Consider the following 24,424-nt stretch of genomic DNA (forward strand, 5'->3'; position numbering starts at 1 on the left):
AGAAAGTTTTTCCCCTAGCAACTCCCGTTGGGTTGACTGTGGAGCCCCCTGGAGTGGCGCCTTCATAGTGCTCAATATATGACCCTGCCGACCCGGCACCTCCTCAGTTCCTTCTTACTGCCAATGACGGTCATTGGAACTGTGGTGTCTTGCTTTGCAAACTATCCAAGTTTCCCTAGCATTGATTGTTTGTTCTTTGTATTTCTTTGTTAGTTCTTAGTTGTTATAGTTAAGTTAGTTAGCTGTTGGGCTGGCAGGTTTACCCTCCACCCTGACTGCGTTTCCTTGGGGGGCTTACATGCCCAAGTCCCAGGAGTTCAAGCCCTGAAAGTCCTGCAATAAACCTATGCCAATGGGCGACCCCCACAACGCTTGTTTAAAGTGTCTGGGGGAGGCTCCCCAGGCAGACAAGTGCAGGATTTGTAAAGGGTTTCGCCCCAGAACAAAAACGGAGTGAGACTTTTGCCTCAAGCAGCTCCTTATGGAGGCAGCACTCAGACCACAACCTCCAGCAGTGCGGCAAGACCCGGTACCAAGCTCATTGGTCCGCAGTGTCCCGGCGACAGTGGTGGAAGCAGCACTGCAGAAAGACTCTGGCAGAGACCCACGGCACTGCTGCTCCCCGGTGCTGAAACCGGCAGGATCGAGCTGGCACTGCTCCCACTCCCCGGCGCAGAAGCGGCACTGGAAGCAAGAGAGAAGTGGATCTCCGTCCCAGAGACCCAACCCTCTGGAGCCGGCCAATGGGGCGCGTCCCAGAGAGGAGCACCCAGTGCCGAAGTCTGTGGCGATGGCACCGTTGACTTTGTCCCCACAAGTTGAACTCCCCTGCCCAGGTCATCGAGGAGGTGGAATTGCCATCCACCCTGGACGCCTTTGAGGCTGCGACGGACCTCATCGCCATGACAGCACCGAGGACACCCATCCTTTGCGCCGAGCCTCTGGTACCACATTGTGTGGCACCGTCTCGAGGCAAACCAGCGATGCTCTGTCCCTCGGCACTGCTGATGGAATCACGGCGCCGCTCGCAGTCCCAGTGCTGGTCGTACTTGCGGCACTGCTCCAGGTCACACCAGCACTCCTGCTTGCGACACTGATCCTCACGTTGACCCCTGTCGCGTAGCAGGTCTTGCTCCCGACACCGGTCCAGGCACCAATGAGCGACCCCCTGCAGCTCCAGATCACGGCACCTCTTTCCAGCCTCGTGGCACCATTCCCCAGCGCAGCGCCACTCACCAGACCAGCTCCATCGCGGTCCCGGTCCCCGTCCTCACACTCAGAGATGGGGTCTAGATACTTGGAGTGGGGCCAGCACCGGTCAGGCCGTGGAAGGCCTGAGGTGGGGGCAGGGCTGTGGCCTGTGCAGTGGCAGGGACCAGCGCAGTGACCATTTTGGACTCCGTGGATGTACTACCAGGCACAGGGTACCCAATCTGAAGGTTCCTAGTCAGCCATCTCTGAACCACGGGTGCCGGAGCCTTCCGCCAGTTGCCCCACCCCTAGGGGTGCTGAGCAGGTACCATTCCCTCACCCCCCCAGAACCAACCCCAGTTCCTGAGCCTGATTCAGGTTTGCCTGGCCCAGTCAGCAAGACAGGACAGGAGGTTCCTGGAGAGCAAGAGGGACAGGAGGACCCTGTTCTTCCATTAGCCTCCTTGTGCTCGTCTCTGGACTGCAACCCATAGACAGTCACACCGACCAGGGCCTCCTTCATTGGGTGGCCTGAAACATGGGTTTGCAGGCCAAGGAGGTGATGGAGTCGGAGGACCTGGTGGTCGACATCCTGGCCCTGGAAGGTCCGTCGAGGGTGGCTCTGCCTGTCATCAAGACCATACAGACCAATGCTAAGACCATTTGGCAGACCCTTCCTCTCCCACGAAGGGCATGGAGAGGAAGTACTTCGTCCCATCTACGGGGTACAAATACCTCTTCATTCACCCGCAGCCTTGCTCGTTGGTGGTGGCTGCGGTGAACGAGAAGGAAAGGCAGGGTTAACAAGCCCCAGCACGAAGTCCAAGGACTCCAAGTGCCTGGACTTATTTGGGCGCAAAGTGTACTCTACGAGGGGGTTGCAACTCAGGATTGCTAACCAGCAGGCAGTTCTGAGTAGGTACAGCTTCAACTCTTGGAACTTGATGCTTAAGATTAAGGAGCTGGTGCCAGCTGAGTCCAGGGAGGAGTTTGGAGCTATAGTGGAGGAGGGCAAGGGGGTGGCATGGACCTCTTTACAGGCTTCAGTGGATGCTGCGGACTCAACGGCACACACCTTGTCCTCCGGTATTGCCATGAGGCATAGCTCATGGCTACAGGCCTAGGGACTTCCACCTGAGGTTCAACAGACCATGCAGGACTTGCCTGTGACATTATTGACATGAACTGTGACCCCATAGATCAATGTTGCAACCAGGGTCCTATGGTTGCATCAGGTTTTGTACAGAGGAGGTCAAGTGGGGTGTCTATGGAAAGGTTGTAGTTTGCTGATTATGATTATGTATCATTTGTATCATTTTTGAATTTGAAGTTATGAATATTGGCTATGTACTTGTAGCTCAATGTGTTTGATTCTAAGTAGTGAAGCATTTGGTCAGCTTCTTGAGAAAGGACTATTCTCAATAAGTGCCCAATCAAGAAACACTTAACTGACAATGGACTTTGGGAGACGCCAATCCACATCTGAGCTTTCCTGGGAACTTTCAAACTAACATGTAAACAATGGCATCGGCCTGCAAAAAGCTGAATCATTCATGGACATGTGACTTGCCCAGGTGGCTACAAACTCCATCTTGTTGCTGTGACTTTGCACTGAAGAACAAAGGGGTTTCCGCCCACAAGAGAGAGAATATAAAAGGCCCTGGAAGCCTCTCCATTTTGTCTTCAGCTGGCTCAAGAGATGGCTTCTCCACCCCAAAGAGATGCCTGAAAGAAACTGGAACAAAGGACAGTAACTACGGGGGTGTGAGTGATTGCTGGACCCAGACTAGGAAGGAGTCCAGTCTGTGAAAGAAGCTTATTGGAACATCTCTGGGGGAGAGATTACATCTGTAATCAGTTTCTTAATGTATCAGAATTAGACTTGTGTGTTTTGTTTTATTTTGCTTGGTAATTTACTTTATTCTGTCTGTTATTACTTGGAACCACTTAAATCCTACTTTTTATACTTAATAAAATCACTTTTTGCTTATTAATTAACCCAGAGTAAGTAATTGATATCTGGGGCAGCAAACAGCTGTGCATATCTCTCTATCAGTGTTATAGAGGGCAGACAATTTGAGTTTACCCTGTATAAACTTTATACAGCGTAAAACGAATTTATTTGGGGTTTGGATCCCATTGGGAGCTAGGTGTCTGAGTGCTAGACACAGGAACACTTGCTAAGCCATTTTCAGTTAAGTCTGCAGCTTTGGGGTGCGTGGTTCAGACCCCAGGTCTGTGTTGCAGCAGATTAGCATGTCTGGCTCAACAAGATAGGGTTCTGAAGTTCCAAGCTGGCAGGGAAAACAGGTTCAGAGGTAGTCTCAGCACATCAGATGACAGTCCCAAAGGGGTCTCTGTGACTGAACCTGTCACATTGCCTTTTGATGGGGCGGATCTGTTCGTGTAGTAGACTGACTCTAGGCTGTATAGCCTAAAAGACTCAAGGGCTACTAGGAAATCATTGGGTATGCACACTCCAGCAACCCAACGAAAACATTTCAAGCCTCAGCGGCAGCAGCAACACTCCTATCATCCTCGGCCAAGGAAGGATTTTTATAGGAGACCGGGCATTTATGGCAGAAGACAGCCTTCCAACCTCCCTTCTGGACAGGGCCAGGGCCCAATTAAACCATCCTTTGGTTCCAAGCAGGCCTTTTGAAGGGGCACCCGAAGGCGGTGCACCAGCCTCACTTCTGGATCCTTCCATGTTCTTTTTGAATAGTCTGTCCCACTTCTACTATGCTTGGTCCCAAATAACTTCAGACCGCTGGGTCCTCCATACGGTGGAAGTGGGATTTTCTCTCCAGTTCTGCTCCTATCCTCCCTCCCACCTCCCTTCCCCATCCCTCTTCAGGGACCCTTCTAATGAGCAACTCCTTATCCGGGAGGTGCAGGCGCTCCTCGCCATGGGAGCGGTGGAGGAGGAGGTTCCTCAGGAGCTAAGGAGCAAGGGATTCTACTCTCAATACTTCCTAATCCCCAAGGCCAAGGGGGGGTCTCAGACCCATTCTAGATCTGTGTGGACTCAACAATTGCATGGTAAAGTTGAAGTTCTGCATGGTCTCCACGGGCACCATTATTCCCTCCCTGGATCCGGGAGACTGGTACGCTGCCCTTGACATGAAGGATGCATACTTCCATATAGCGATTTGACCCGCACACTGGTGCTTCCCACGCTTTGTGGTCAACCACAAGCATTATCAATTCACAGTCCTATCATTCGGCCTCTCAACAGCCCCCGGAGTGTTCACCAAGTGCATGGCTGCTTTCCTCCGTTAGTGGCAGGTGCAGGTCTAACCCTACCTCAACGACTGGCTGCTCAGGGGCTGCACCAGGGGGCAGGTGCAATCCCAAACCCAATTAGTCAGACACACATTCGAGTGACTGGGTCTCCTCCTCAACTTGGGGAAGTCGACCTTGGAACCGACCCAAAGAATACAATTCATTGGGGTAGTGTTAGACTTAGTTCAGGCGCGAGCATGTCTGCCAGAGGCCTGATTCCAAGCCATCACAGACATCATTCAGGGCCTCTGGCAATTCCCAACCACAACAGCAAGGGGGTGCCTGATTCTCCTCGGCCACATGGCTGCCTGCACTTACATGATCCGCAGGGCTGGCTCTAGGTTTTTTGCTGCCCCAAGCAAAAAAAACAAAACTGCCGAAGCAAAAGAAACCAAAAAACACCTGGAATGCTGCACCTGGAATTGTGCCGCCTCAAGCACGTGCTTGGTTTGCTGGTTCCTAGAGCCGGTCCTGATGGCCGGCACACCAGACTGAGGCTCAGGCCTCTACAGACATGACTCGCTTCGGCCTACCGCCTGGGATGCAACAGCTTGAATTCAGTGGCCTTGGTGCCAGGCCAGGTCCTGGAGTCCCTTCAATGGTGGCTCAACCCTCGAACTGTGTGCGAAGGTGTCCCCTTCAAGAGCCCTCAGCCTTCCTTGTCCCTGGTAAGAGACGCATCGGCTCTGGGATGGGGTGCGCATTTGGGAGACCTCCAAACGCAGAGCTTTTGGTTGCAGGACGAGCTCTCCATCCATATCAACGTCAAGGAGCTGAGGGCGGTGCGACTAGCATGCCAGGCCTTTCAGGGCCAACTACAGGGTCAGTGCGTAGCTGTTCTAATGGACAACACTACTGCCATGTTTTACATCAATAAGCAGGGTGTATCCCGTTCCTCTCCCCTATGTCAGGAAGCCCTCCGGCTGTGGGAGTTCTGCATAGCCTGCTCCATTCACCTGGAAGCATCCTTTCTACCAGGCATTCAGAACACACTGGCGGACCACCTCAGCAGGTCCTTCCGCATGCACGAGTGGTCCATCCAGATGTCATACACCTAGTTTTCCAAAAGTGGGAGTTTCTCCAGGTCGACCTGTTTGCCACCTGCTGCAACAGGAAGTGCCCTATGTTCTGCTCCTTCCAGGGACACAGCTCAGGCTCACTCACGGACACATTCCTGCTACCCTGGGGAGGTCGCTTGCTCTAAGCTTGCTCTGCGCTTTTCCTCTCGTGCACAAGGTCATTCTCAAGGTCTGCAGGGATGGGGCAGAGAGAATTCTGGTGGCTCCAGCGTGGCCTCAACAACATTGATACACCACGCTCTTGGAACTGTTGGTGTATGCCCCAGTCATGTTGCGTTTCTTCCCCGATTTAATCTTTCAGGACCATAGTCGCCTTCATCACTCTGAGCTGCAGTCCCTCCACCTCATGGCTTGGAAGCTTCATAGCTGAACCCCATGGAACTTCTGTGCTCAGAACAAGTAAGGGAGGTCTTCCTCGGCAGCAGGAAGCCCTCCACTAGAGCCACATATCTGGCGAAGTGGAAGAGATTTTCTTGTTCGTGTGAGGTCGTACACCCGCTCTCCAAGTACCTAGACCTCTTATATTGGAGTACCTCCTGCACCTGAAACAACAAGGCCTGGCAGCGTCCTCCATAAGGGTACACCTTGCTGCTATCTTGGCCTTCCAGCCAGGAGTGTCTGGTCGATCTGTCTTCGCCAACCCTATGGTTGGTCACTTCCTCAAGGGTCTGGACCGCCTACATCCCCAGATCAGGCAGCCTGTCCCAGCATGGGATCTTAACCTGGTCCTCTCCAGTGTAATGGGGCCCCCATTCGAACCACGGCGACTTCCTCCCTTCTATATCACTCATGGAAGGTAGCCTTTCTGGTCGCCATACATCTGCAAGGAGGGTGTCTGAGCTAAAGGCCCTTACCTCAGACCCACATTACACGATTTTCCACAGGGATAAGGTGCAACTCAGGCCTCACCCTGCCTTTCTTCCCAAGGTGGTGTCACACTTCCATACCAGTCAGGATATTTTCCTGCCTGACTTTTACCCTAAGCCTCATGCCAGTAGCCGGGAGCAGAGGCTGCACTCCCTCAATGTTCGGCAAGCACTAGCCTTCTACACTGAGTGCAGTAAGCAATTACAGAAGTCGAACCAGCTGTTCATAGCGGTGGCAGACTGGATGGAAGGACTCCCGGTCTCATCTCAAAGAATATCCTCCTGGACCACGTCATGCATCCAGGACCGACCCTTGGGGCATTCCGCTTGAAACCGGCTGTTAACAAGACATGGAGCCATTGATCACTACCTGTTGAGCCCAATGATCTAGCCAGCTTTCTGTCCGCCTTATAGTCCATTCATCCAGCCCATACTTCTTTAACTTGCCAGCAAGAATACTGTGGGAGACCGTATTAAAAGCTTTGCTAAAGTCAAGGAATAACGCATCCACTGATTCTCTCTCATCCACAGACCCAGTTATCTCCTCATAGAAGACAATTAGGTTAGTCAGGCATGACTTGCCCTTGGTGAATCCATGCTGACTGTTCCTGATCACTTTCCTCTCTAAGTGCTTCAGAATTGATTCCTTGAGGACCTACTTCATGATTTTTCCAGGGACTGAGGTATCATAGAATCATAGAATATCAGAGTTGGAAGGGACCTCAAGAGGTCATCTAGTCCAACCCCCTGCTCAAAGCAGGACCAATTCCCAGCTAAATCATCCCAGCCAGGGCTTTGTCAAGCCGGGCCTTAAAAACCTCCAAGGAAGGAGACTCCACCACCTCCCTAGGTAACGCATTCCAGTGTTTCACCACCCTCCTAGTGAAATAGTTTTTCCTGATATCCAACCTGGACCTCCCCCACTGCAACTTGAGACCATTGCTCCTTGTTCTGTCATCTGCCACCACTGAGAACAGCCGAGCTCCATCCTCTTTGGAACCCCCCTTCAGGTAGTTGAAAGCTGCTATCAAATCCCCCCTCATTCTTCTCTTCTGGAGACTAAACAATCCCAGTTCCCTCAGCCTCTCCTCATAAGTCATGTGCTCTAGACCCCTAATCATTTTTGTTGCCCTCCGCTGGACTCTTTCCAATTTTTCCACATCCTTCTTGTAGTGTGGGGACCAAAACTGGACACAGTATTCCAGATGAGGCCTCACCAATGTCGAATAAAGGGGAACGATCACGTTCCTCGATCTGCTGGCAATGCCCCTACTTATACAGCCCAAAATGCCGTTAGCCTTCTTGGCAACAAGAGCACACTGTTGACTCATATCCAGCTTCTCGTCCACTGTGACCCCTAGGTCCTTTTCTGCAGAACTGCTACCTAGCCATTCGGTCCCTAGTCTGTAGCAGTGCATGGGATTCTTCCGTCCTAAGTGCAGGACTCTGCACTTGTCCTTGTTGAACCTCATCAGGTTTTTTTCGGCCCAATCCTCTAATTTGTCTAGATCCCTCTGTATCCGATCCCTACCCTCTAGTGTATCTACCACGCCTCCTAGTTTAGTGTCATCTGCAAACTTGCTGAGAGTGCAGTCCACACCATCCTCCAGATCATTAATAAAGATATTAAACATAACCGGCCCCAGGACCGACCTTTGGGGCACTCCGCTTGAAACCGGCTGCCAACTAGACATGGAGCCATTGATCACTACCCGTTGAGCCCAACGATCTAGCCAGCTTTCTATCCACCTTACAGTCCATTCATCCAGCCCATACTTCTTTAACTTGGCGGCAAGAATACTGTGGGAGACCGTATCAAAAGCTTTGCTAAAGTCAAGGAATAACACATCCACTGCTTTCCCCTCATCCACAGAGCCAGTTATCTCATCATAGAAGGCAATTAGGTTAGTCAGGCACGACTTCCCCTTCGTGAATCCATGCTGACTGTTCCTGATCACTTTCCTCTCCTCTAAATGTTTCATAATTGATTCCTTGAGGACCTGCTCCATGATTTTTCCAGGGACTGAGATGAGGCTGACTGGCCTGTAGTTCCCCGGATCCTCCTTCTTCCCTTTTTTAAAGATGGGCACTACATTAGCCTTTTTCCAGTCATCTGGGACCTCCCCCGATCGCCATGAGTTTTCAAAAATAATGGCTAATGGCTCTGCAATCTCACCCGCCAACTCCTTTAGCACCCTCGGATGCAGCGCATCCGGCCCTATGGACTTGTGCACGTCCAGTTTTTCTAAATAGTCCCGAACCACTTCTTTCTCCACAGAGGGCTGGTCACCTTCTCCCCATGCTGTACTGCCCAGTGCAGCAATCTGGGAGCTGACCTTGTGCGTGAAGACAGAGGCAAAAAAATCATTGAGTACATTAGCTTTTTCCACATCGTCGGTCACTAGGTTGCCTCCCTCATTCAGTAAGGGGTCCAAACTTTCCTTGATTTTCTTCTTCTTGCTAACATACCTGTAGAAACCCTTCTTGTTACTCTTAACATCTCTTGCTAACTGCAACTCCAAGTGTGATTTGGCCTTCCTGATTTCACTCCTGCATGCCTGAGCAATATTTTTATACCCCTCCCTGGTCATTTGTCCAATCTTCCACTTCTTGTAAGATTCTTTTTTGCATTTAAGATCAGCAAGGATTTCACTGTTTAGCCAAGCTGGTCGCCTGCCATATTTACTATTCTTTCTACACATCGGGATGGTTTGTTCCTGCAACCTCAATAAGGATTCTTTAAAATACAGCCAGCTCTCCTGGACCCCTTTGCCCTTCATGTTATTCTCCCAGGGGATCCTGCCCATCTGTTCCCTGAGGGAGTCAAAGTCTGCTTTTCTGAAGTCCAGGGTCCGTATTCTGCTGCTCTCCTTTCTTCCTTGTGTCAGGATCCTGAACTCGACCATCTCATGGTCACTGCCTCCCAGGTTCCCATCCACTTTTGCTTCCCCTACTAATTCTTCCCTGTTTGTGAGTAGCAGGTCAAGAAAAGCTCTGCCCCTAGTTGGTTCCTCCAGCACTTGCACCAGGAAATTGTCCCCTACACTTTCCAAAAATTTCCTGGATTGTCTGTGCACCGCTGTATTGCTCTCCCAGCAGATATCAGGGTGATTAAAGTCTCCCATGAGAACCAGGGCCTGCCATCTAGCAACTTCTGCTAGTTGCCAGAAGAAAGCCTCGTCCACCTCATCCCCCTGGTCTGGTGGTCTATAGCAGACTCCAACCACGACATCACCCTTGTTGCTCACACTTCTCAACTTTATCCAGAGACACTCAGGTTTTTCTGCAGTTTCATACCGGAGCTCTGAGCAGTCATACTCCTCTCTTACATACAACGCAACTCCCCCACCTTTTCTGCCCTGCCTGTCCTTCCTGAACAGTTTATATCCATCCATGATAGTACTCCAGTCATGTGAGTTATCCCACCAAGTCTCTGTTACTCCAATCACATCATAGTTCCCTGACTGTGCCAGGACTTCCAGTTCTCCCTGCTTGTTTCCCAGGCTTCTTGCATTTGTGTATAGGCACTTAAGATAACTCATCGATCATCCCTCTTTCTCAGCATGAGGCAGGAGTCCTCCCCCCTTGCGCTCTCCTGCTTGTGCTTGCTCCCAGGATCCCATTTCCCCACTTACCTCAGGGCTTTGGTCTCCTTCCCCCGGTGAACCTAGTTTAAAGCCCTCCTCACTAGGTTAGCCAGCCTGCTGGCGAAGATGCTCTTCCCTCTCTTTGTTAGGTGGAGCCCGTCTCTGCCTAGCACTCCTCCTTCTTGGAATACCATCCCATGGTCGAAGAATCCAAAGCCTTCTCTCTGACACCACCTGCATAGCCATTTGTTGACTTCCAGAATTCGACGGTCTTTACCCAGGCATTTTCCCTGCACAGCGAAGATGGACGAGAACACCACTTGCACCTCAAACTCCTTTATCCTTCTTCCCAGAGCCACATAGTCTGCAGTGATCCGCTCAAGGTCATTCTTGGCAGTATCATTGGGGCCCACGTGGAGAAGCAGGAAGGGATAGCAATCCGAGGGCTTGATGGGTCTCGATAGTCTCTCCATCACATCGTGAATCCTAGCTCCTGGCAAGCAGCAGACCTCTCGGTTGTCTCAGTCGGGGCGGCAGATAGATGACTCTTGAGAAGGGAGTCCCTGACCACCACCACCCACCTCCAATGTGGGCGTGCCATGGATTTATATAGAGGCAATATGATATTTTCTCTTTTCTAATGATTCCCAACATTCTGTTAGCTTTTTTGACTGCCGCTGCACATTGAGTGGATGTTTTCAGAGAACTATCCATAATGACTCCAAAATCTCTTTCTTGAGTAGTAACAGCTAGTTTAGACCCCATCATTTTTTGAATATAGTTGGGATTATGTTTTCCAATATGCATTAATTGCATTTATCAACACTGAATTTCATCTGCCATTTTGTTGCCCGGTCATCAGTTATGTCAGACTCTTTTGTAACTTTCTGCAGTCTTCTTTGGACTTAATTGTCTTGAGTAGTTTTGTATCATCTGCAAATTTTGCTGTCTTACTGTTTACCCCTTTTTCCAGATCATTTATGAATATATTGAATAGTACTGGTTCCAATACAGACCCCTGGTGGCCACTACTATTTACCTCTCTTATCTGAAAACTGACCATTTATTCCTAACCTTAATTTCCTATCTTTTAACCAGTTACTGATCCATGAGAGGACTTTCCCTCTTATCCCCACGACAGATTGCTTTGCTTAAGAGCCTTTGGTGAGGGACCTTGACAAAGGCTTTCTGAAAATCTTTGTACACTATATCCACTGGATCCCCCTTGTCCACATGCTTGTTGACCCCCCTCAAAGAATTCTAGTAGATTGGTTAGGCATGATTTTTCTTTACAAAAACCATGTTGACTCTTCCCAAACAAATCATGTTCATCTATCAGTCTGCAAATTCTGTTCTTTACTACAGTTGCAACCAGTTTGCCTAGTACTGAAGTTAGGCTTACTGGCCTGTAATTGCTGGGATTGCCTCTGGAGCCTTTTAAAAAAATTGGCATCACGTTAGCTATCCTCCAGTCATCTGGTACAGAAACTGATTTAAATGATAGATTACGTACCACAGTTAGTAGTTATACAATTTCACATTTCAGTTCCTTCAGAACTCTTGGGTGAATACCATCTGGTCCTGGTGACTTCTTACTGTTTTATCAGTTTGTTCCAAAAACCTCCTCTAATGACACCTCAATCCAGGGCCGGTGCAAGGATATTTTGCGCCCTAGGTGAAACTTCCACCTTGCGCCCCCCCTCACCCCCACACACACCGGTCATTGAGGGGCATTCCCAACGAGCCTTTATAGACCCCAGGGGCCAGCCGTGCCCAGGGGCTGCTCCCCAGAACAGGTTCCCCCCTCCCTGCGCCCTGAACTCCACTGGAGGGTGCACAGCCCCCCCGTGAGCCCTCCCCACCCTACCCCACCCCACCCCGGCGGCCCCCGCCCCAAGTCCACTTACTGGCTTTGCCGGGCTTGGGCCGCTGCAGTAGCTTGGCAGGGAGGAGCCGCCTTCCGGAGGCACCTGAGAGCCAGAGCGTCCCACTTGCAACGGCGACGGGCCCCAGCCATGGAGGAGGCGGCGCGGCGCAGGGGGGCAGCAGCCCTGCAAAGGCGGAGGCGCCGTTAGTGGGGAGCAGCCGCGCACACTGCCCCTCCCGCCCAAGCTGCGGCCAGGCACCCCGCCCCTCCCCCCGCTGGCCTCCCATGCACCCCCGGCTCTCCCCCTGCCGCGCTCGGGTTCTGCGGCTCTCAGGCATGTGAGCCACCGCCAGGGTGCAGGGCCCTGAGCCTGCTCCGGGAGGGGCAGCGGTGGCTCACATGCCCAGGAGCCGCAGAACCCGAGCGCGGTTAGGGGGAATCCAGGGAGTGCGCCTGCCCGGGCTGCGACCCACCCAGCGCCCCCTCCACCCGGGGACTCCTGCAGTGGATGCATGCGAGCGGCAGCCCCCGTGTGCCCCTGTCTTTCCCCTGCTGTGCTCGGGCTCTGCGGCTCCCGGGAGTGTGAGCCACCACTGCCACTGCCCCTCCCGGAGCAGGCTCAGGGCCCCACGCCCCAGTGGTGGCTCACATGCCCGGGAGCCGCAGAGCCCAAGTGGGGCGAGGGGGGAGCCAGGGGGCGCATGGGGGCCGCCAACCACATGCATCTGCTGCAGCCTGCAAGAGCCCTTTGGAGGGGGTGCGCTGGGCAGGAGGGGTAGGGGGCGCAGCTGCTCCCCGCTAGCGGTCCTGCCGCCTTTGCAGGGCTGCTGCCCTGCTGCACCGTGCTGGCTCCTCCATGGCTGGGGCTCTCAGCCTCCGCAAGCGACGCTCTGGCTCTCTGGTGCCTCCGGAAGGCGGCTCCTCCCTGCCGAGCCAGGGCACTGCTTTTTTAGGGTTACCATATTTCAACAATCAAAAAAGAGGATGGGGGGGGGAGGAGAGCCCCACCTGAGCTCTGCCCCCAACCTCCCCTCCCCCCTCAGAACCTCCAACCCCCCCCGCTCCTTGTCCCCTGACTGCCCCCTCCTGAGACCCCCCCCACCATAACTGCCCCCCTAGGACCCTTCCTGTCCCCTGGTTGCCCCAACCCTTATCCACACTGCCGCCCCCATACAGACCCCCGGGACTCCCATGCCCCAATCAACCACTCCCCCCCAGAACTCCCGACCCATTCAACCCTCCCCCTGCTCCCTGTCCCCTGACAGACCCCCCCAGAACTCCCAACCCCTCCAACCACCCGCTCCCTGACTGCCCCCCGGGACTCCCCTTGCCGATGCCGCTCGAGCCGCTGGCGCCACGTGGAGCCAAACCAAACAGGCTGCCGAGCGCACAGCCCCTCCCCCACAGAGTGCTGGCGACGCGATACTGAGGTAGGGGGTGCGGGGGAGGGACTCTGGCTGCTGGAGGCCAATGGGAGTGCCTAAATCAGGCCCAGGCACCCAATCAGCCACGCTGCACTCTGCGTGAGGGGAAGGGAGGGGAGGGAGAAAAAATCCCGGACGCCCCCAACCACTTGGTGCCCTAGGCGACTGCCTAGTTCGCCTAGTGGTTGCACAGGCCCTGCTTCACATTTGAGTTCCTTCAGAACTCTTGGGTGAATACTATCTGGTCCTGGTGACTTCTTACTGTTTTATCAATTTGTTCTAAAAACCTCCTCTAATGACACCTCAATCTGTGACAGTTCCTCGGATTTGGAATCTAAAAAGAATGGCTCTGGTTTGGGAATCTCCCTCACATCCTCAGCCATGAAGACCGATGCAAAGAATTCATGTAGTTTCTCCGCAGTGGCCTTGTCTTCCTTGAGTGCTCCTATAGCATCTCGATCGTCCAGTGGCCCCACTGGTTGTATAGCAGACTTCCTGCTTCTGATGTACTTAAAAACATTTTTTGCTATTACTTTTGAGTCTTTGGCTAGCTGTTCTTCAAATTCTTTTTTGGCCTTCCTAATTGTAATTTTATGCTTCACTTGCCAGGGTTTATACTCCTTTCTATTTTCCTCAATAGGACTTAACTTCCACTTTTTAAAGGATGCCTTTTTGCCTCTCACTGCTTCTTTTACTTTGTTGTTTAGTAATGGTGGCACTTTTTTGGTCTTCTTACTGTGTTTTTAAATTTAGGGTATACATTTAAGCTAAGCCTCAATTATGGGGTCTTTAAAGTTTTCATATAGCTTGCAGGGATTTCACTTTTGGCACTGTACCTTTTAATTTCTGTTTAACTAACTTCCTCATTTTTGTGTAGTTCCCCTTTCAGAAATTAAATGCTACTGTAGTGGGCTGCTGGGATGTTCTCCCCCCCCCTCCCGCCCCCCACCAGGGATATTAAATTTTATTTTATTATGATCACTGTTACCAAGTGGTTCAGCTATATTCACCTCTTGGACCAGATCTTGTGCTCCACATAGGACTAAATCAAAAATTGCCTCTCCTCTTGTGCATTCCAGGACTAGATGCTCCAAGAAGCAGTCATTTAAGGTGTCAAGAAACTTTATCTCTGCATCCCATCCTGAGGTAATATGTATCCAGTCAATATGGGGATAGTTGAAATCCCAATTATTATTGAGTTTTTTAAATCTTTATAGCCTCTCTTATCTCCCTGAGCATTGCAGTCACTATCACCATCTTGGTCAACAGTATATTCCTGCTGCTATATTGTTATTATTCAAGCATGGAATTACTATCCATACAAATTGTATGGTACTTCATTTGACTCTACTTCCTTTCATAGATAGTGTCACCCCCCCAACCTCCCACCAACATGACCTGTTCTGTCCTTCCGATATATTTTGTACTCTTGTATTATTGTGTCCCATTCATTATCCTCATTCCACCAAGTTTCTGTGATACCTATTATGTCAATATCCTCATTTAATATGAGGCACTCAAGTTCACCCATCTTATTATTTAGATTTCTAGCATTTGTATATAAGCACTTAAAAACTGTCATTTTTTAGCCGTCTGCCATTGTGATATAATTGAATGGGAATCTTTTTCATTTGACTGTTTCTCATCAGATCCTACTTGTATTTGATCATCTTCCATCCTCTCCTCTTTACAAGGACATAGAGAATCTCCATTAATAAATTTTCCCCTAAGGGATGTCTCTGTCCAAACCACATGTTCTTCCGCACCTATCGGCTTTCCCCCCAACCCTTAGTTTAAAAACTGCTCTACAACCTTCTTAATTTTAAGTGCCAGTAATCTGGTTCCATTTTGGTTTAGATGGAGCCCATCCTTCTTGTACAGGCTCCCCCTTTCCCAAAAGTTTCCCCAGTTCCTAATAAATCGAAACCCCTCCTTCCTACACCATCATCTCATCCACACACTGAGACCCTGCAGTTCTGCCTAACTGGCCCTGTGCGTGGAACTGGAAGCATTTCATATAATGCTACATGGAGGTCCTGGACTTCTCTCTTACCTAGCAGCCTAAATTTGGCCTGCAGGACCTCTTTCCTATCCTTCCCTATGTCATTAGTACCTACATGTGCCACGACTACCAGCTCTTCCGCAGCTCTACATAAGTCTGTCTAGATGTCTTGAGAGATCTGCAACCTTAGCACCTACCAGGCAAGTCACCATGCAGTTTTCCCCATCATCGCAAACCCAGCTGTTTCTAATGATCTAATCACCCATTACTATTACCTGTCTCTTCCTAATAACAGGAGTTCCCTTCCGCAGAGAGGTATCCTCAGTGTGAGAGTATACCATGGCATCATCTGGAAGGAAGGTCCAAACTATGGGATTGTTTCCCTCTGCTCCAATTTGATGTTCTCCTTCCCTGAGACTTTCATCTGCCTCAACAGCACAGAAGCTGTATCCTCCAAGTTAGCAAAAAGAACCACCAAATTTAGCATAAAGGCTGTATTTAGTTGCAAATCACCATGTTTCAATGGGCATCAGCTAATGAGAATAAACCTTTCCTTAGACAAATAATAAAAAGTACAAATGGAAAACATTTTAAAATCAATTATTTAAATCAAGGTTTCTGGCTTATTTAAAGAATAATTAAGATCAGTGATTTAAATTGCTTTGATTTAAATCAGTCTACCCAGCTTGAAATTGACTTACGTTACATATTTCTTGTGCATTTTCTTTACTTTGCAGGCCGCTCCCCCTTTACCACTTTTTTAGATATCTATAATACAGAAGCAGCACAGCAACTTCAAAAAGTGTTCTAAATGATTTAACTATTGATACAACTGACTGATGTCTGGTCTGAATTAGATTGGACCGTAGCTATGATGTTTGTGCCACATATTATTGCGGACTGATGGGTTCCAGGGTGAGCACCTGAAGGAACTCCTGTCATAATCCTTGTAAGACTATTCTGAAATCAACATAGCATAAAGGCTACAAAAGGCTGGCATTACAGCTGAGGGTTGTGATTACATTGACACTGTATGTTTCAACATAGATCTTACGTGGTTAGGGTAAAAACTGTGATTGAACACCTTGAAACTCCAGTTACATTTGATACTCTCATGTTGACAAACTGCTTCAAAATATCACTTTCTTTGTGGCCTCAGTACACCACCCTATTCAAGTTTGACACCAGCTCAGGAGACAGGGACTCACCTCTCCCCAAGCACAGGTTTATCTCATGAGGAGCCTATTTCATTCTGAAGACATCCCACTCTGTCCTCAGTGACTGGAAAACCTATGGAGACTCCAGTCACAGTAGCATTGATACTGCCTCAGTCACCTTAGAGCATACTCTATAGAGTCTTGTTTTCTTTCCACCACATTATGTTGGCTTGTTAGATGCATGCACCCAGAATCAAACTAGTTGAAGTTTAGTTGATGCTAGACTTCTAGGAGCTCTTGGAATTATGAGTTTACCAAGCGAATTGGAATTGAGAGTTGTGACTTGATCAATCCATGACACACTTGGCTCTGGGGCCTACACAGACATATGCTAGCATTGCAACTGGAATCAATTCTTGCTCCAGTGGCACTATTCTCTTTTCAGCATGGGCAGCTGTGCAACATTCTGCATCTCCTGTCCAAGAAGAAAGAAAAAGGTGAACATGCAAGACTGCTATCTTGACATAGATACCCAATATCTATCACTTGGCCAAAAGAGGAAGAAAACCAAATTTTCAGCTTTTTCAGCATATATTTATGAAGAATTTTTTTCCAAACTTTTCATTGCTTTTCCTAAACCCCCCCCCCCCCCCCCCCCCCCGAGAATCTCAAAATTAGTGCACAAGTGTAATGTAGTAGAAGAAATATTTGGACTTAGTAAAGCATTTGACACTGTCTTACATACATCACTTCAAAATTAATTCACATTGGCTTTGAGTGGAACACTGCCTTGTGTATTGAAAACAGGCTGAAGGGCCATAAACAAAGGCTAATGATAACAATGTATCAAGTAGCAAAAAGTTGAGATAGGATGGTACACAACTAGGATTAATGAGATGAAATTGAAAAGAAGAAGAATGAGGCTGAATATCGGAAAAATCTAAATGACAACAAAATAGCCCTGAAATGGTAGAAACTCTCTCACTTGGAATATTTAGAATAATAGAAAATACTAGAAAATATTCTGTAAAAGAGCATTCTGCATTTGTGGAGAGATGGACTGTAAGATCTAATAAGTCTTTAATAAGTTCCTTCTACGATTGTATGAAAATGGCTAGGGTTATTCCATTTTATTTGGAAACCGTCCATAACTCTGGTATATCTAAAGTGGACACTGTTCTTCCTCTAGAAAGGTTGGCGCCTCTTGTTTTGATGGATCCTTATTAAGTAGGTGAGAGGGACATCTGGCAACATGAAGCTACCATCCAAGCAATCTGCAAAAGGGCAGAAGTAGTTGGAACACAGGGACACTGCTGACTTTCTGCATGAAAACCTGGTAGAGGCTACAATGGCCAGAGAACAGTGATAGGACATGTGTTTTGGCACCCCTTCTCTTTGATTGTAACATTAAGATGACTGTTTACCAGTCTTCAAAGCTTACACTGTGCATTGGGGACTACTAATCATTATTGCCAAGTATTAGTTGATACACAAAATGATTTCTGAGGTGGAAGAAGGCTCCCTTCCAAACAAATACAAACAAAAAAAACCAAAACAATATTTTTTTAAATCAGTCCATCAGTGAGCTAGTTAGTATGATCTTTAACGTCCATGTTGCAACAATAAGAGCAGCGGTCACTGGGATAGATGTCCGCTGCCAATATCTAGGAATCAATGGGAACGATAACAGAAGCACAAGGGCCTGCTGTGTGATGGCAAAATTAAGAAAACTAAAGCCACTCTTGTTCCCTAGCATGTGTCATGGAAGGGGGTCTGGTGGGGAAAAACAGGATGCGATCATTTAAGTGCAGGCTGTATCATGATGCATATGCATAGTGGTCTGGATTAAGATTGGATGATCAACCTTAATTCTAGCATTTCAAAACATTTGAGTGCTTGACTTTGCACTTTTACCATGCTCTTATTGTAATTTGTTTGTGTGTAATGTTTTATTTAGGTGGTGATAAAAGAAACGGAGAAACACATACGGGAAGAAAATTATGCTCTTACCTGGGAAATATCACTATTAATTCAGACTGCTTCCTTTTTGGGCCAATGTAGGCATAGTGTGTATCTACAGAATTCTTAAACAGCTACTACAGCTATCATATATGATGGGATTGCATGTTTTCCCTAAAATGGAGGATTAGCTGATCATGGACATAATTTTAGAAAAAAGCAAGAGAGAGTCCTGTGGCATCTTTAAGACTAACAGATGTATTGGAGCATAAGCCTTCGTGGGTGAATACCCACTTCGTCAGACGCATGTAATGGAAATTTCCAGAGGCAGGTATAAATATGCAGGCAAGAATCAGTCTGGAGATAATGAGGTTAGTTCAATCAGGGAGGGTGAGGTCCTCTGCTAGCAGTTGAGGTATGAACACCAAGGGAGGAGAAACTGCTTTTGTAGTTGGCTAGCCATTCACAGTCTTTGTTTAATCCTGATCTAATGGTGTCAAATTTGCAAATGAACTGAAGCTCAGCAGTTTCTCTTTGGAGTCTGGTCCTGAAGTTTTTTTGCTGTAAGATGGCTACCTTTACATCTGCTATTGTGTGGCTAGGGAGGTTGAAGTGTTCGCCTACAGGTTTTTACATAATTTTAGAAGGGATTCAGTGGAGACACAAGTGGATCCTTGAGATTCTGAAGTCAACAGAATTCATGAGAAAAACTACCTGGAGTCCCCACCTTGTTCCTTATTACAACTGGAGTACGTAATAGTCTCTTCTAGACACAGCTCATTTTAAAGTCTTCATGTCCCAGACTAAGGTCTGGAACAATGGATGTATCAGAGAGAATTTGTCAGGTGGCTACTGTCAACAAGTTGAGAACATTGAGCCTGATGTCTTTAGCACTGTTCATTACTCATGGCATGCCTTTTTATGATGCAGCCTCAGTGGATCCCCAAAAGGCTCAACATATGGCTCCATGTCTAGTTAGCATCTGGTATAAAGTGGAGTGCCCCAAGGGTCAGTCCCGGGGCCGGCTTTGTTCAATATCTTCATTAATGATCTGGAGGATGGCATGGATTGCACCCTCAGCAAGTTTGCAGCTAACACTAAACTGGGAGGAGTGGTAGATATGCTGGAAGGTAGGGATAGGATACAGAGGGACCTAGACAAATTAGAGGATTGGGCCAAAAGAAATCTGATGAGGTTCAACAAGGACAAGTGCAGAGTCCTGCACTTAGGACGGAAGAATCCCATGCACTGCTACAGACTAGGGACCGAGTGGCTAGGTAGCAGTTCTGCAGAAAAGGATCTAGGGGTTACAGTGGACAAGAAGCTGGATATGAGTCAACAGTGTGCTCTTGTTGCCAAGAAAGCTAACGGCATATTGGGCTGCATTAGTAGGAGCATTGCCAGCAGATCGAGGGACATGATCATTCCCCTCTATTCGACATTGATGAGGCCTCATCTGGAGTACTGTGTCCAGTTTTGGGCCCCACACTACAAGAAGGATGTGGAAAAATTGTAAAGAGTCCAGCGGAGGGCAACAAAAATGATTAGGGAGCTGGAGCACATGACTTATGAGGAGAGGCTGAGGGATCTGGGATTATTTAGTCTGCAGAAGACAAGAATGAGGGGGGATTTGATAGCTGCTTTCAACTACCTGAAAGGGAGTTCCAAAGAGGATGGATCTAGACTGTTCTCAGGGGTACCAGATGGCAGAACAAGAAGTAATGGTCTCAAGTTGCAGTGAGGGAGGTTTAGGTTGGATATTAGGGGGAAAAAATCACTAGGAGGGTGGTGAAGCACTGGAATGGGTTACCTAGGGAGGTGTTGGAATCTCCTTCCTTAGAGGTTTTTAAGGTCAGGCTTGACAAAGCCTTGGCTGGGATGATTTTGTTGGGGATTGGTTCTGCTTTGAGCAGGGGGTTGGACTAGATGACCTCCTGCGGTCCCTTCCAACCCTGATATTCTATGATTCTATGTGATTTAAAGACAACGGTGATGCTATGGCTTTAGTAGCTGTGTATTCAAAAATGGACTAAACAAGTAATTATGGAAATAACTGCATGTTACCCAGAGTTCTGGAGCATTCATTCCTGCTATCTAGGAGGATCTATGGGATTTAACAGGGGAGACTTTGTGAGGAGGATAGTAAATGTGACTAAGTTCACAATTTAGAATATTTTGGCTCTCTCTGTAGCTTCTACTGACTGTGGAAGGTTGGCTGTTTAAAAAAAAAAAATCGGACAGGTCTGGTCAGGACCATAAGACCTTTTGGCTGCAGAATACCTAACTACCCCATCTTTCCAATACTGAAGTAATTATTGAGGCTTAGGCGTGGATAAGTCCTGTGAGGCAGGCTCTCTCTCCAATGATTTTCTTCTGATCTGAAGCTTCCTCTGAATCCTTCTTGAAAGCCCACCTCTACAAAATAAATAAATAAAAGAGGCAAAAGACAGTAAAGACTGCAGCCATATCATTTCTGTGTGTTTTGTTCAGTATGGCCACTAACTGAGGATTGAAGGAGCCGACCAGTAGACTGAGGGGAATCAAAGCTGACACTCTTACCTGGTTTGAAATATGCTACCTACACTTCCCCTAAGGCTCCTCAAGCCAGCTCTGTGATTGGGAGGTCTGGGTGCTTCCTAAGTCAGAAATCTGGCAGACCTGCCTTCTGTTCTAATGCATGGGCAAGATTAGCCCTGAAGAGCCCTCTCTGGTCAGATTGTTCACAATGAATGATCAAACTCCACACTGAACAAATTGATCTCCCAGTCTTTAGGGTCAGCCTGTGCATATGAAACTTTTTTTTTTTTTGTATCCTTTCAAGAACCTTTTTCTCTCCTATCAAAACACAGATTTAAAAAGAGCATACTGCTGTTTCCAGGCTCTTTGAAGGAGGGAAAAACTGCACAGTACAAGTGCGTTTGGAGCTGGCCAGAAAGTGCCTTATCTCTCAGCAGTGATTGGTTCTCCTGACTGTAATACTAACAACTGAAAGGAGAGCCCAGATGGCATGAACTGGTCTTTTGAAAGTGAAGAATTTGAAATAGTATTTCTTATCATTTGAGTAATTGTTAGTCATTATAGAATAGCATACAAACCAATGATGTTGCTCCCCCTACTTGTTTCCTGTTCTTGTAACAGAAATATAGTGTTTAGCTGATATTAGTGTGAAAAGAATGCTTCATCAAAATACATTTTTGAAGGAAGCTGTTTTTTAATTAAGCCATAAAGAGGAAATCTCATTTCAAAAAAGTTGTTTTAACTGACAATGTTTTTATGCATTGGTGCAATATTATTTTTTAATCTTACATTTGTTAGTTTGTATATATAATGTTTCTAATTTGTTTCTGTGCAAAATTGGTGTCTAGAAGAAACAAACAAATCTACTAAGGAAGATTTAAGGCCCGTGCATCCTCTACTAAGAAGGATAGAACCTCCTCCGCAGTCTTCTGAACCTACTAAAGTGAAAGAAGAAATTAAGAAAAAGGGAACTGGAAATTGTTCAGAGAATGCAACAAGAGAAGCTGGGCCTGAGGGATTTGTAAGTAACAGGTTTATTCCACTTAATTTGAATAAGATATCATACAGCTAAGGTATTTGAACAATTATTATACAACCAATACATATTTTCATGTTGTTATAACATTTTACTGGCTAGAATTCTCTTATATTAAGTATCAGTATGCAAGTAATTTTTCAGTGTATCCAATGATCTAATTTGCAGAAAGCTACAATTCAGTATAAACTGGACCCTGATATCCCAACCTTGGAATAGAATTCATTTTCCAGGAGTTTATTGCCATTCTTCTAACAATTTCTTAGTAGTATCTGTGTGTATGATGTAATGTAGTTTTGTTAGACCGATAATTCTAGAGCCAAATATCTAGGTATGAATTAGGTGAACTCCATATCCCTTCATTTATAAATATATAACTGGTACACTCTGAAATGAGTTTTCTAGTAAATTTGCCTTTTAAACAATTCCAGAATTTATCAGAGCTTGAACCGCACCACCTCAGACAACGAGAAGACTATTTAAAACAGAAGCGAGATACATTGATGGCTATGAAGGAGTCAAGAAATAATCTACCAACACCAAATATAGATCAGAAAGAAGAGGCATTATCTTCTAAAGAGGTGAAAGATGAACACTTTAATCAGCATGACTAATCTTGTTTAGAAAAATCACAGACCACTTCAATGAAGATATGGATATTGCAGCTGAATATTAAAACAGGACAAAAGAACAAGGAAAAAGTGGTAGAATTTAATGGCAGAACAAACTCAGTTACAAGTTATTCATTGTGCAGAAATTAATTCTGCAATCTAAAATCAGTATAGCTAAGAAGCAGAAAGCTTAGTGATTGTGAGCATTAAATGCTTTTTCTACAATGGTAAATCTTCATAATAAACCCATGCTCTTTGTTCTTGCACATATTGTTAAACTGCTTCATTGCATGACAGTTTTCTCCTATCTGCTAGTGAGATGTGATTTTGCATACTGGTTCCCTGAAATGTTAGCTCCTTTTTTGCTAACACACGCAGAAAAATAACGTTCATGGTTAACACCGCTAGCTTGAATTTTCTGAGAAGTGTTATTTTATAGAAGGGTTAAGTTTGATAAAAGACGGTTACTCACCTTTGTAACTGTTGTTCTTCGAGATGTGTTGCTCATATCCATTCCAATTAGGTGTGTGCGCGCCGTGTGCACGATCGTCGGAGAAGTTTTCTACCCTAGCAACTACAGTAACGAAAAGTTGCGTCGTCTTTCGGAATGGTTTCGTACGTTCAATATAGAAAGCAAGGGCCCTGCGCACATCCAAGGAGTGCATACGCTGGTCTTGACGCGTGGCGTGTGGCTTAGGATGGAAGACCGGGAGGAATATATCCTGGTTCACATGAAAAGCTGAAACCACCTTGGGAAGAAAGGCAGGGTGGGGGCGAAGCTGCACCTTGTCTTTATGGAAGACTGTATACGGAGGCTCAGACGTGAGCGTCCTGAGTTCAGAAACACGCCTCGCTGAAGTGATGGCTACGAGGAAGACTGTCTTCCAAGATAGGTAAAGGAGTGAGCAGGTAGCCAATGGCTCGAACGGGGGCCCTGTGAGCTTGGAGAGAACCAGGTTAAGATCCCACGCCGGAACGGGTTGGCGCTGTTGTGGGTACAGCCGGTCTAAGCCCTTGAGGAATCTGACAACCATCGGGTTAGAGAAGACCGAGGAAGCGTGTTCTCGATATAGCGGCCAGGTGAACTCTGACTGACGATATCGCCAAGCCCTGCTGTCTCAGGGACAGGAGATACTCGAGTATGAGGGGAATAGATGCCTCCAGAGGGGGCGTTGCCCGCTGTTCACACCAACAGGAGAACCACTTCCACTTGGCTAAGTAGGTGGTCCGCGTAGAGGGCTTTCTACTTCCCAGCAGAATCTGTTGCACGGGATGTGAGCATTGCAGTTCTGTCTGATTCAGCCATGGAGCATCCACGCTGTAAAGTGGAGCGATTGCAGGTCGGGGTGACACAATCGACCGTGGTCCTGGGAGATCAAGTCTGGGCACAAAGGAAGACTGATTGGAGTCTGAATCGATAGCTCCAGAAGCGTGGTGTACCAGTGCTGTCTCGGCCAACCTGGAGTGACTAGAATCATACGTGCCTGGTCTCTGCGTAGCTTGAGCAGTACCCTGTGGACCAGTGGGAACGGAGGGAAAGTGTAGAACAGCTGGCCCTTCCACATTAGAAGGAAGGCGTCGGAGAGGGAACCCGGAGATCGCCCTTGAAGGGAGCAGAACTCGTGGCACTTCCTGTTGGCTTGAGATGCGAACAGGTCGACCTGGGGAAATCCCCACCTCTGGAAGATGGAATAGATGATGTCCGGGCGAATCGACCACTAGTGCGTCTGGAAGGATCTGCTGAGACGGTCCGCCAGAGTGTTCTGGACTCTAGGGAGGAAGGATGCCATGAGATGTATCGAGTGGGCAATGCAGAACTCCCACAGGCGAATGGCCTCTTGGC

The 24,424-nt window shown here is 47.8% G+C and overlaps 1 protein-coding gene across 1 annotated transcript in view; it reads left to right on the forward strand.

The window, feature by feature from the left end:
• CFAP36 (cilia and flagella associated protein 36) overlaps positions 1 to 24,424 on the forward strand; it is a 121,719-nt gene that overhangs the window by 84,800 nt on the left and 12,495 nt on the right. The window contains exons 8-9 of the mRNA XM_008169062.4: positions 21,783 to 21,955; positions 22,402 to 22,551. Of these exons, the coding sequence (XP_008167284.2) occupies positions 21,783 to 21,955; positions 22,402 to 22,551 (323 nt within the window). The remainder of the gene's footprint in view (positions 1 to 21,782; positions 21,956 to 22,401; positions 22,552 to 24,424) is intronic.

Source organism: Chrysemys picta, chromosome 3 (genome assembly GCF_011386835.1).
Source record: "Chrysemys picta bellii isolate R12L10 chromosome 3, ASM1138683v2, whole genome shotgun sequence".
Taxonomy (NCBI): domain Eukaryota; kingdom Metazoa; phylum Chordata; order Testudines; family Emydidae; genus Chrysemys; species Chrysemys picta.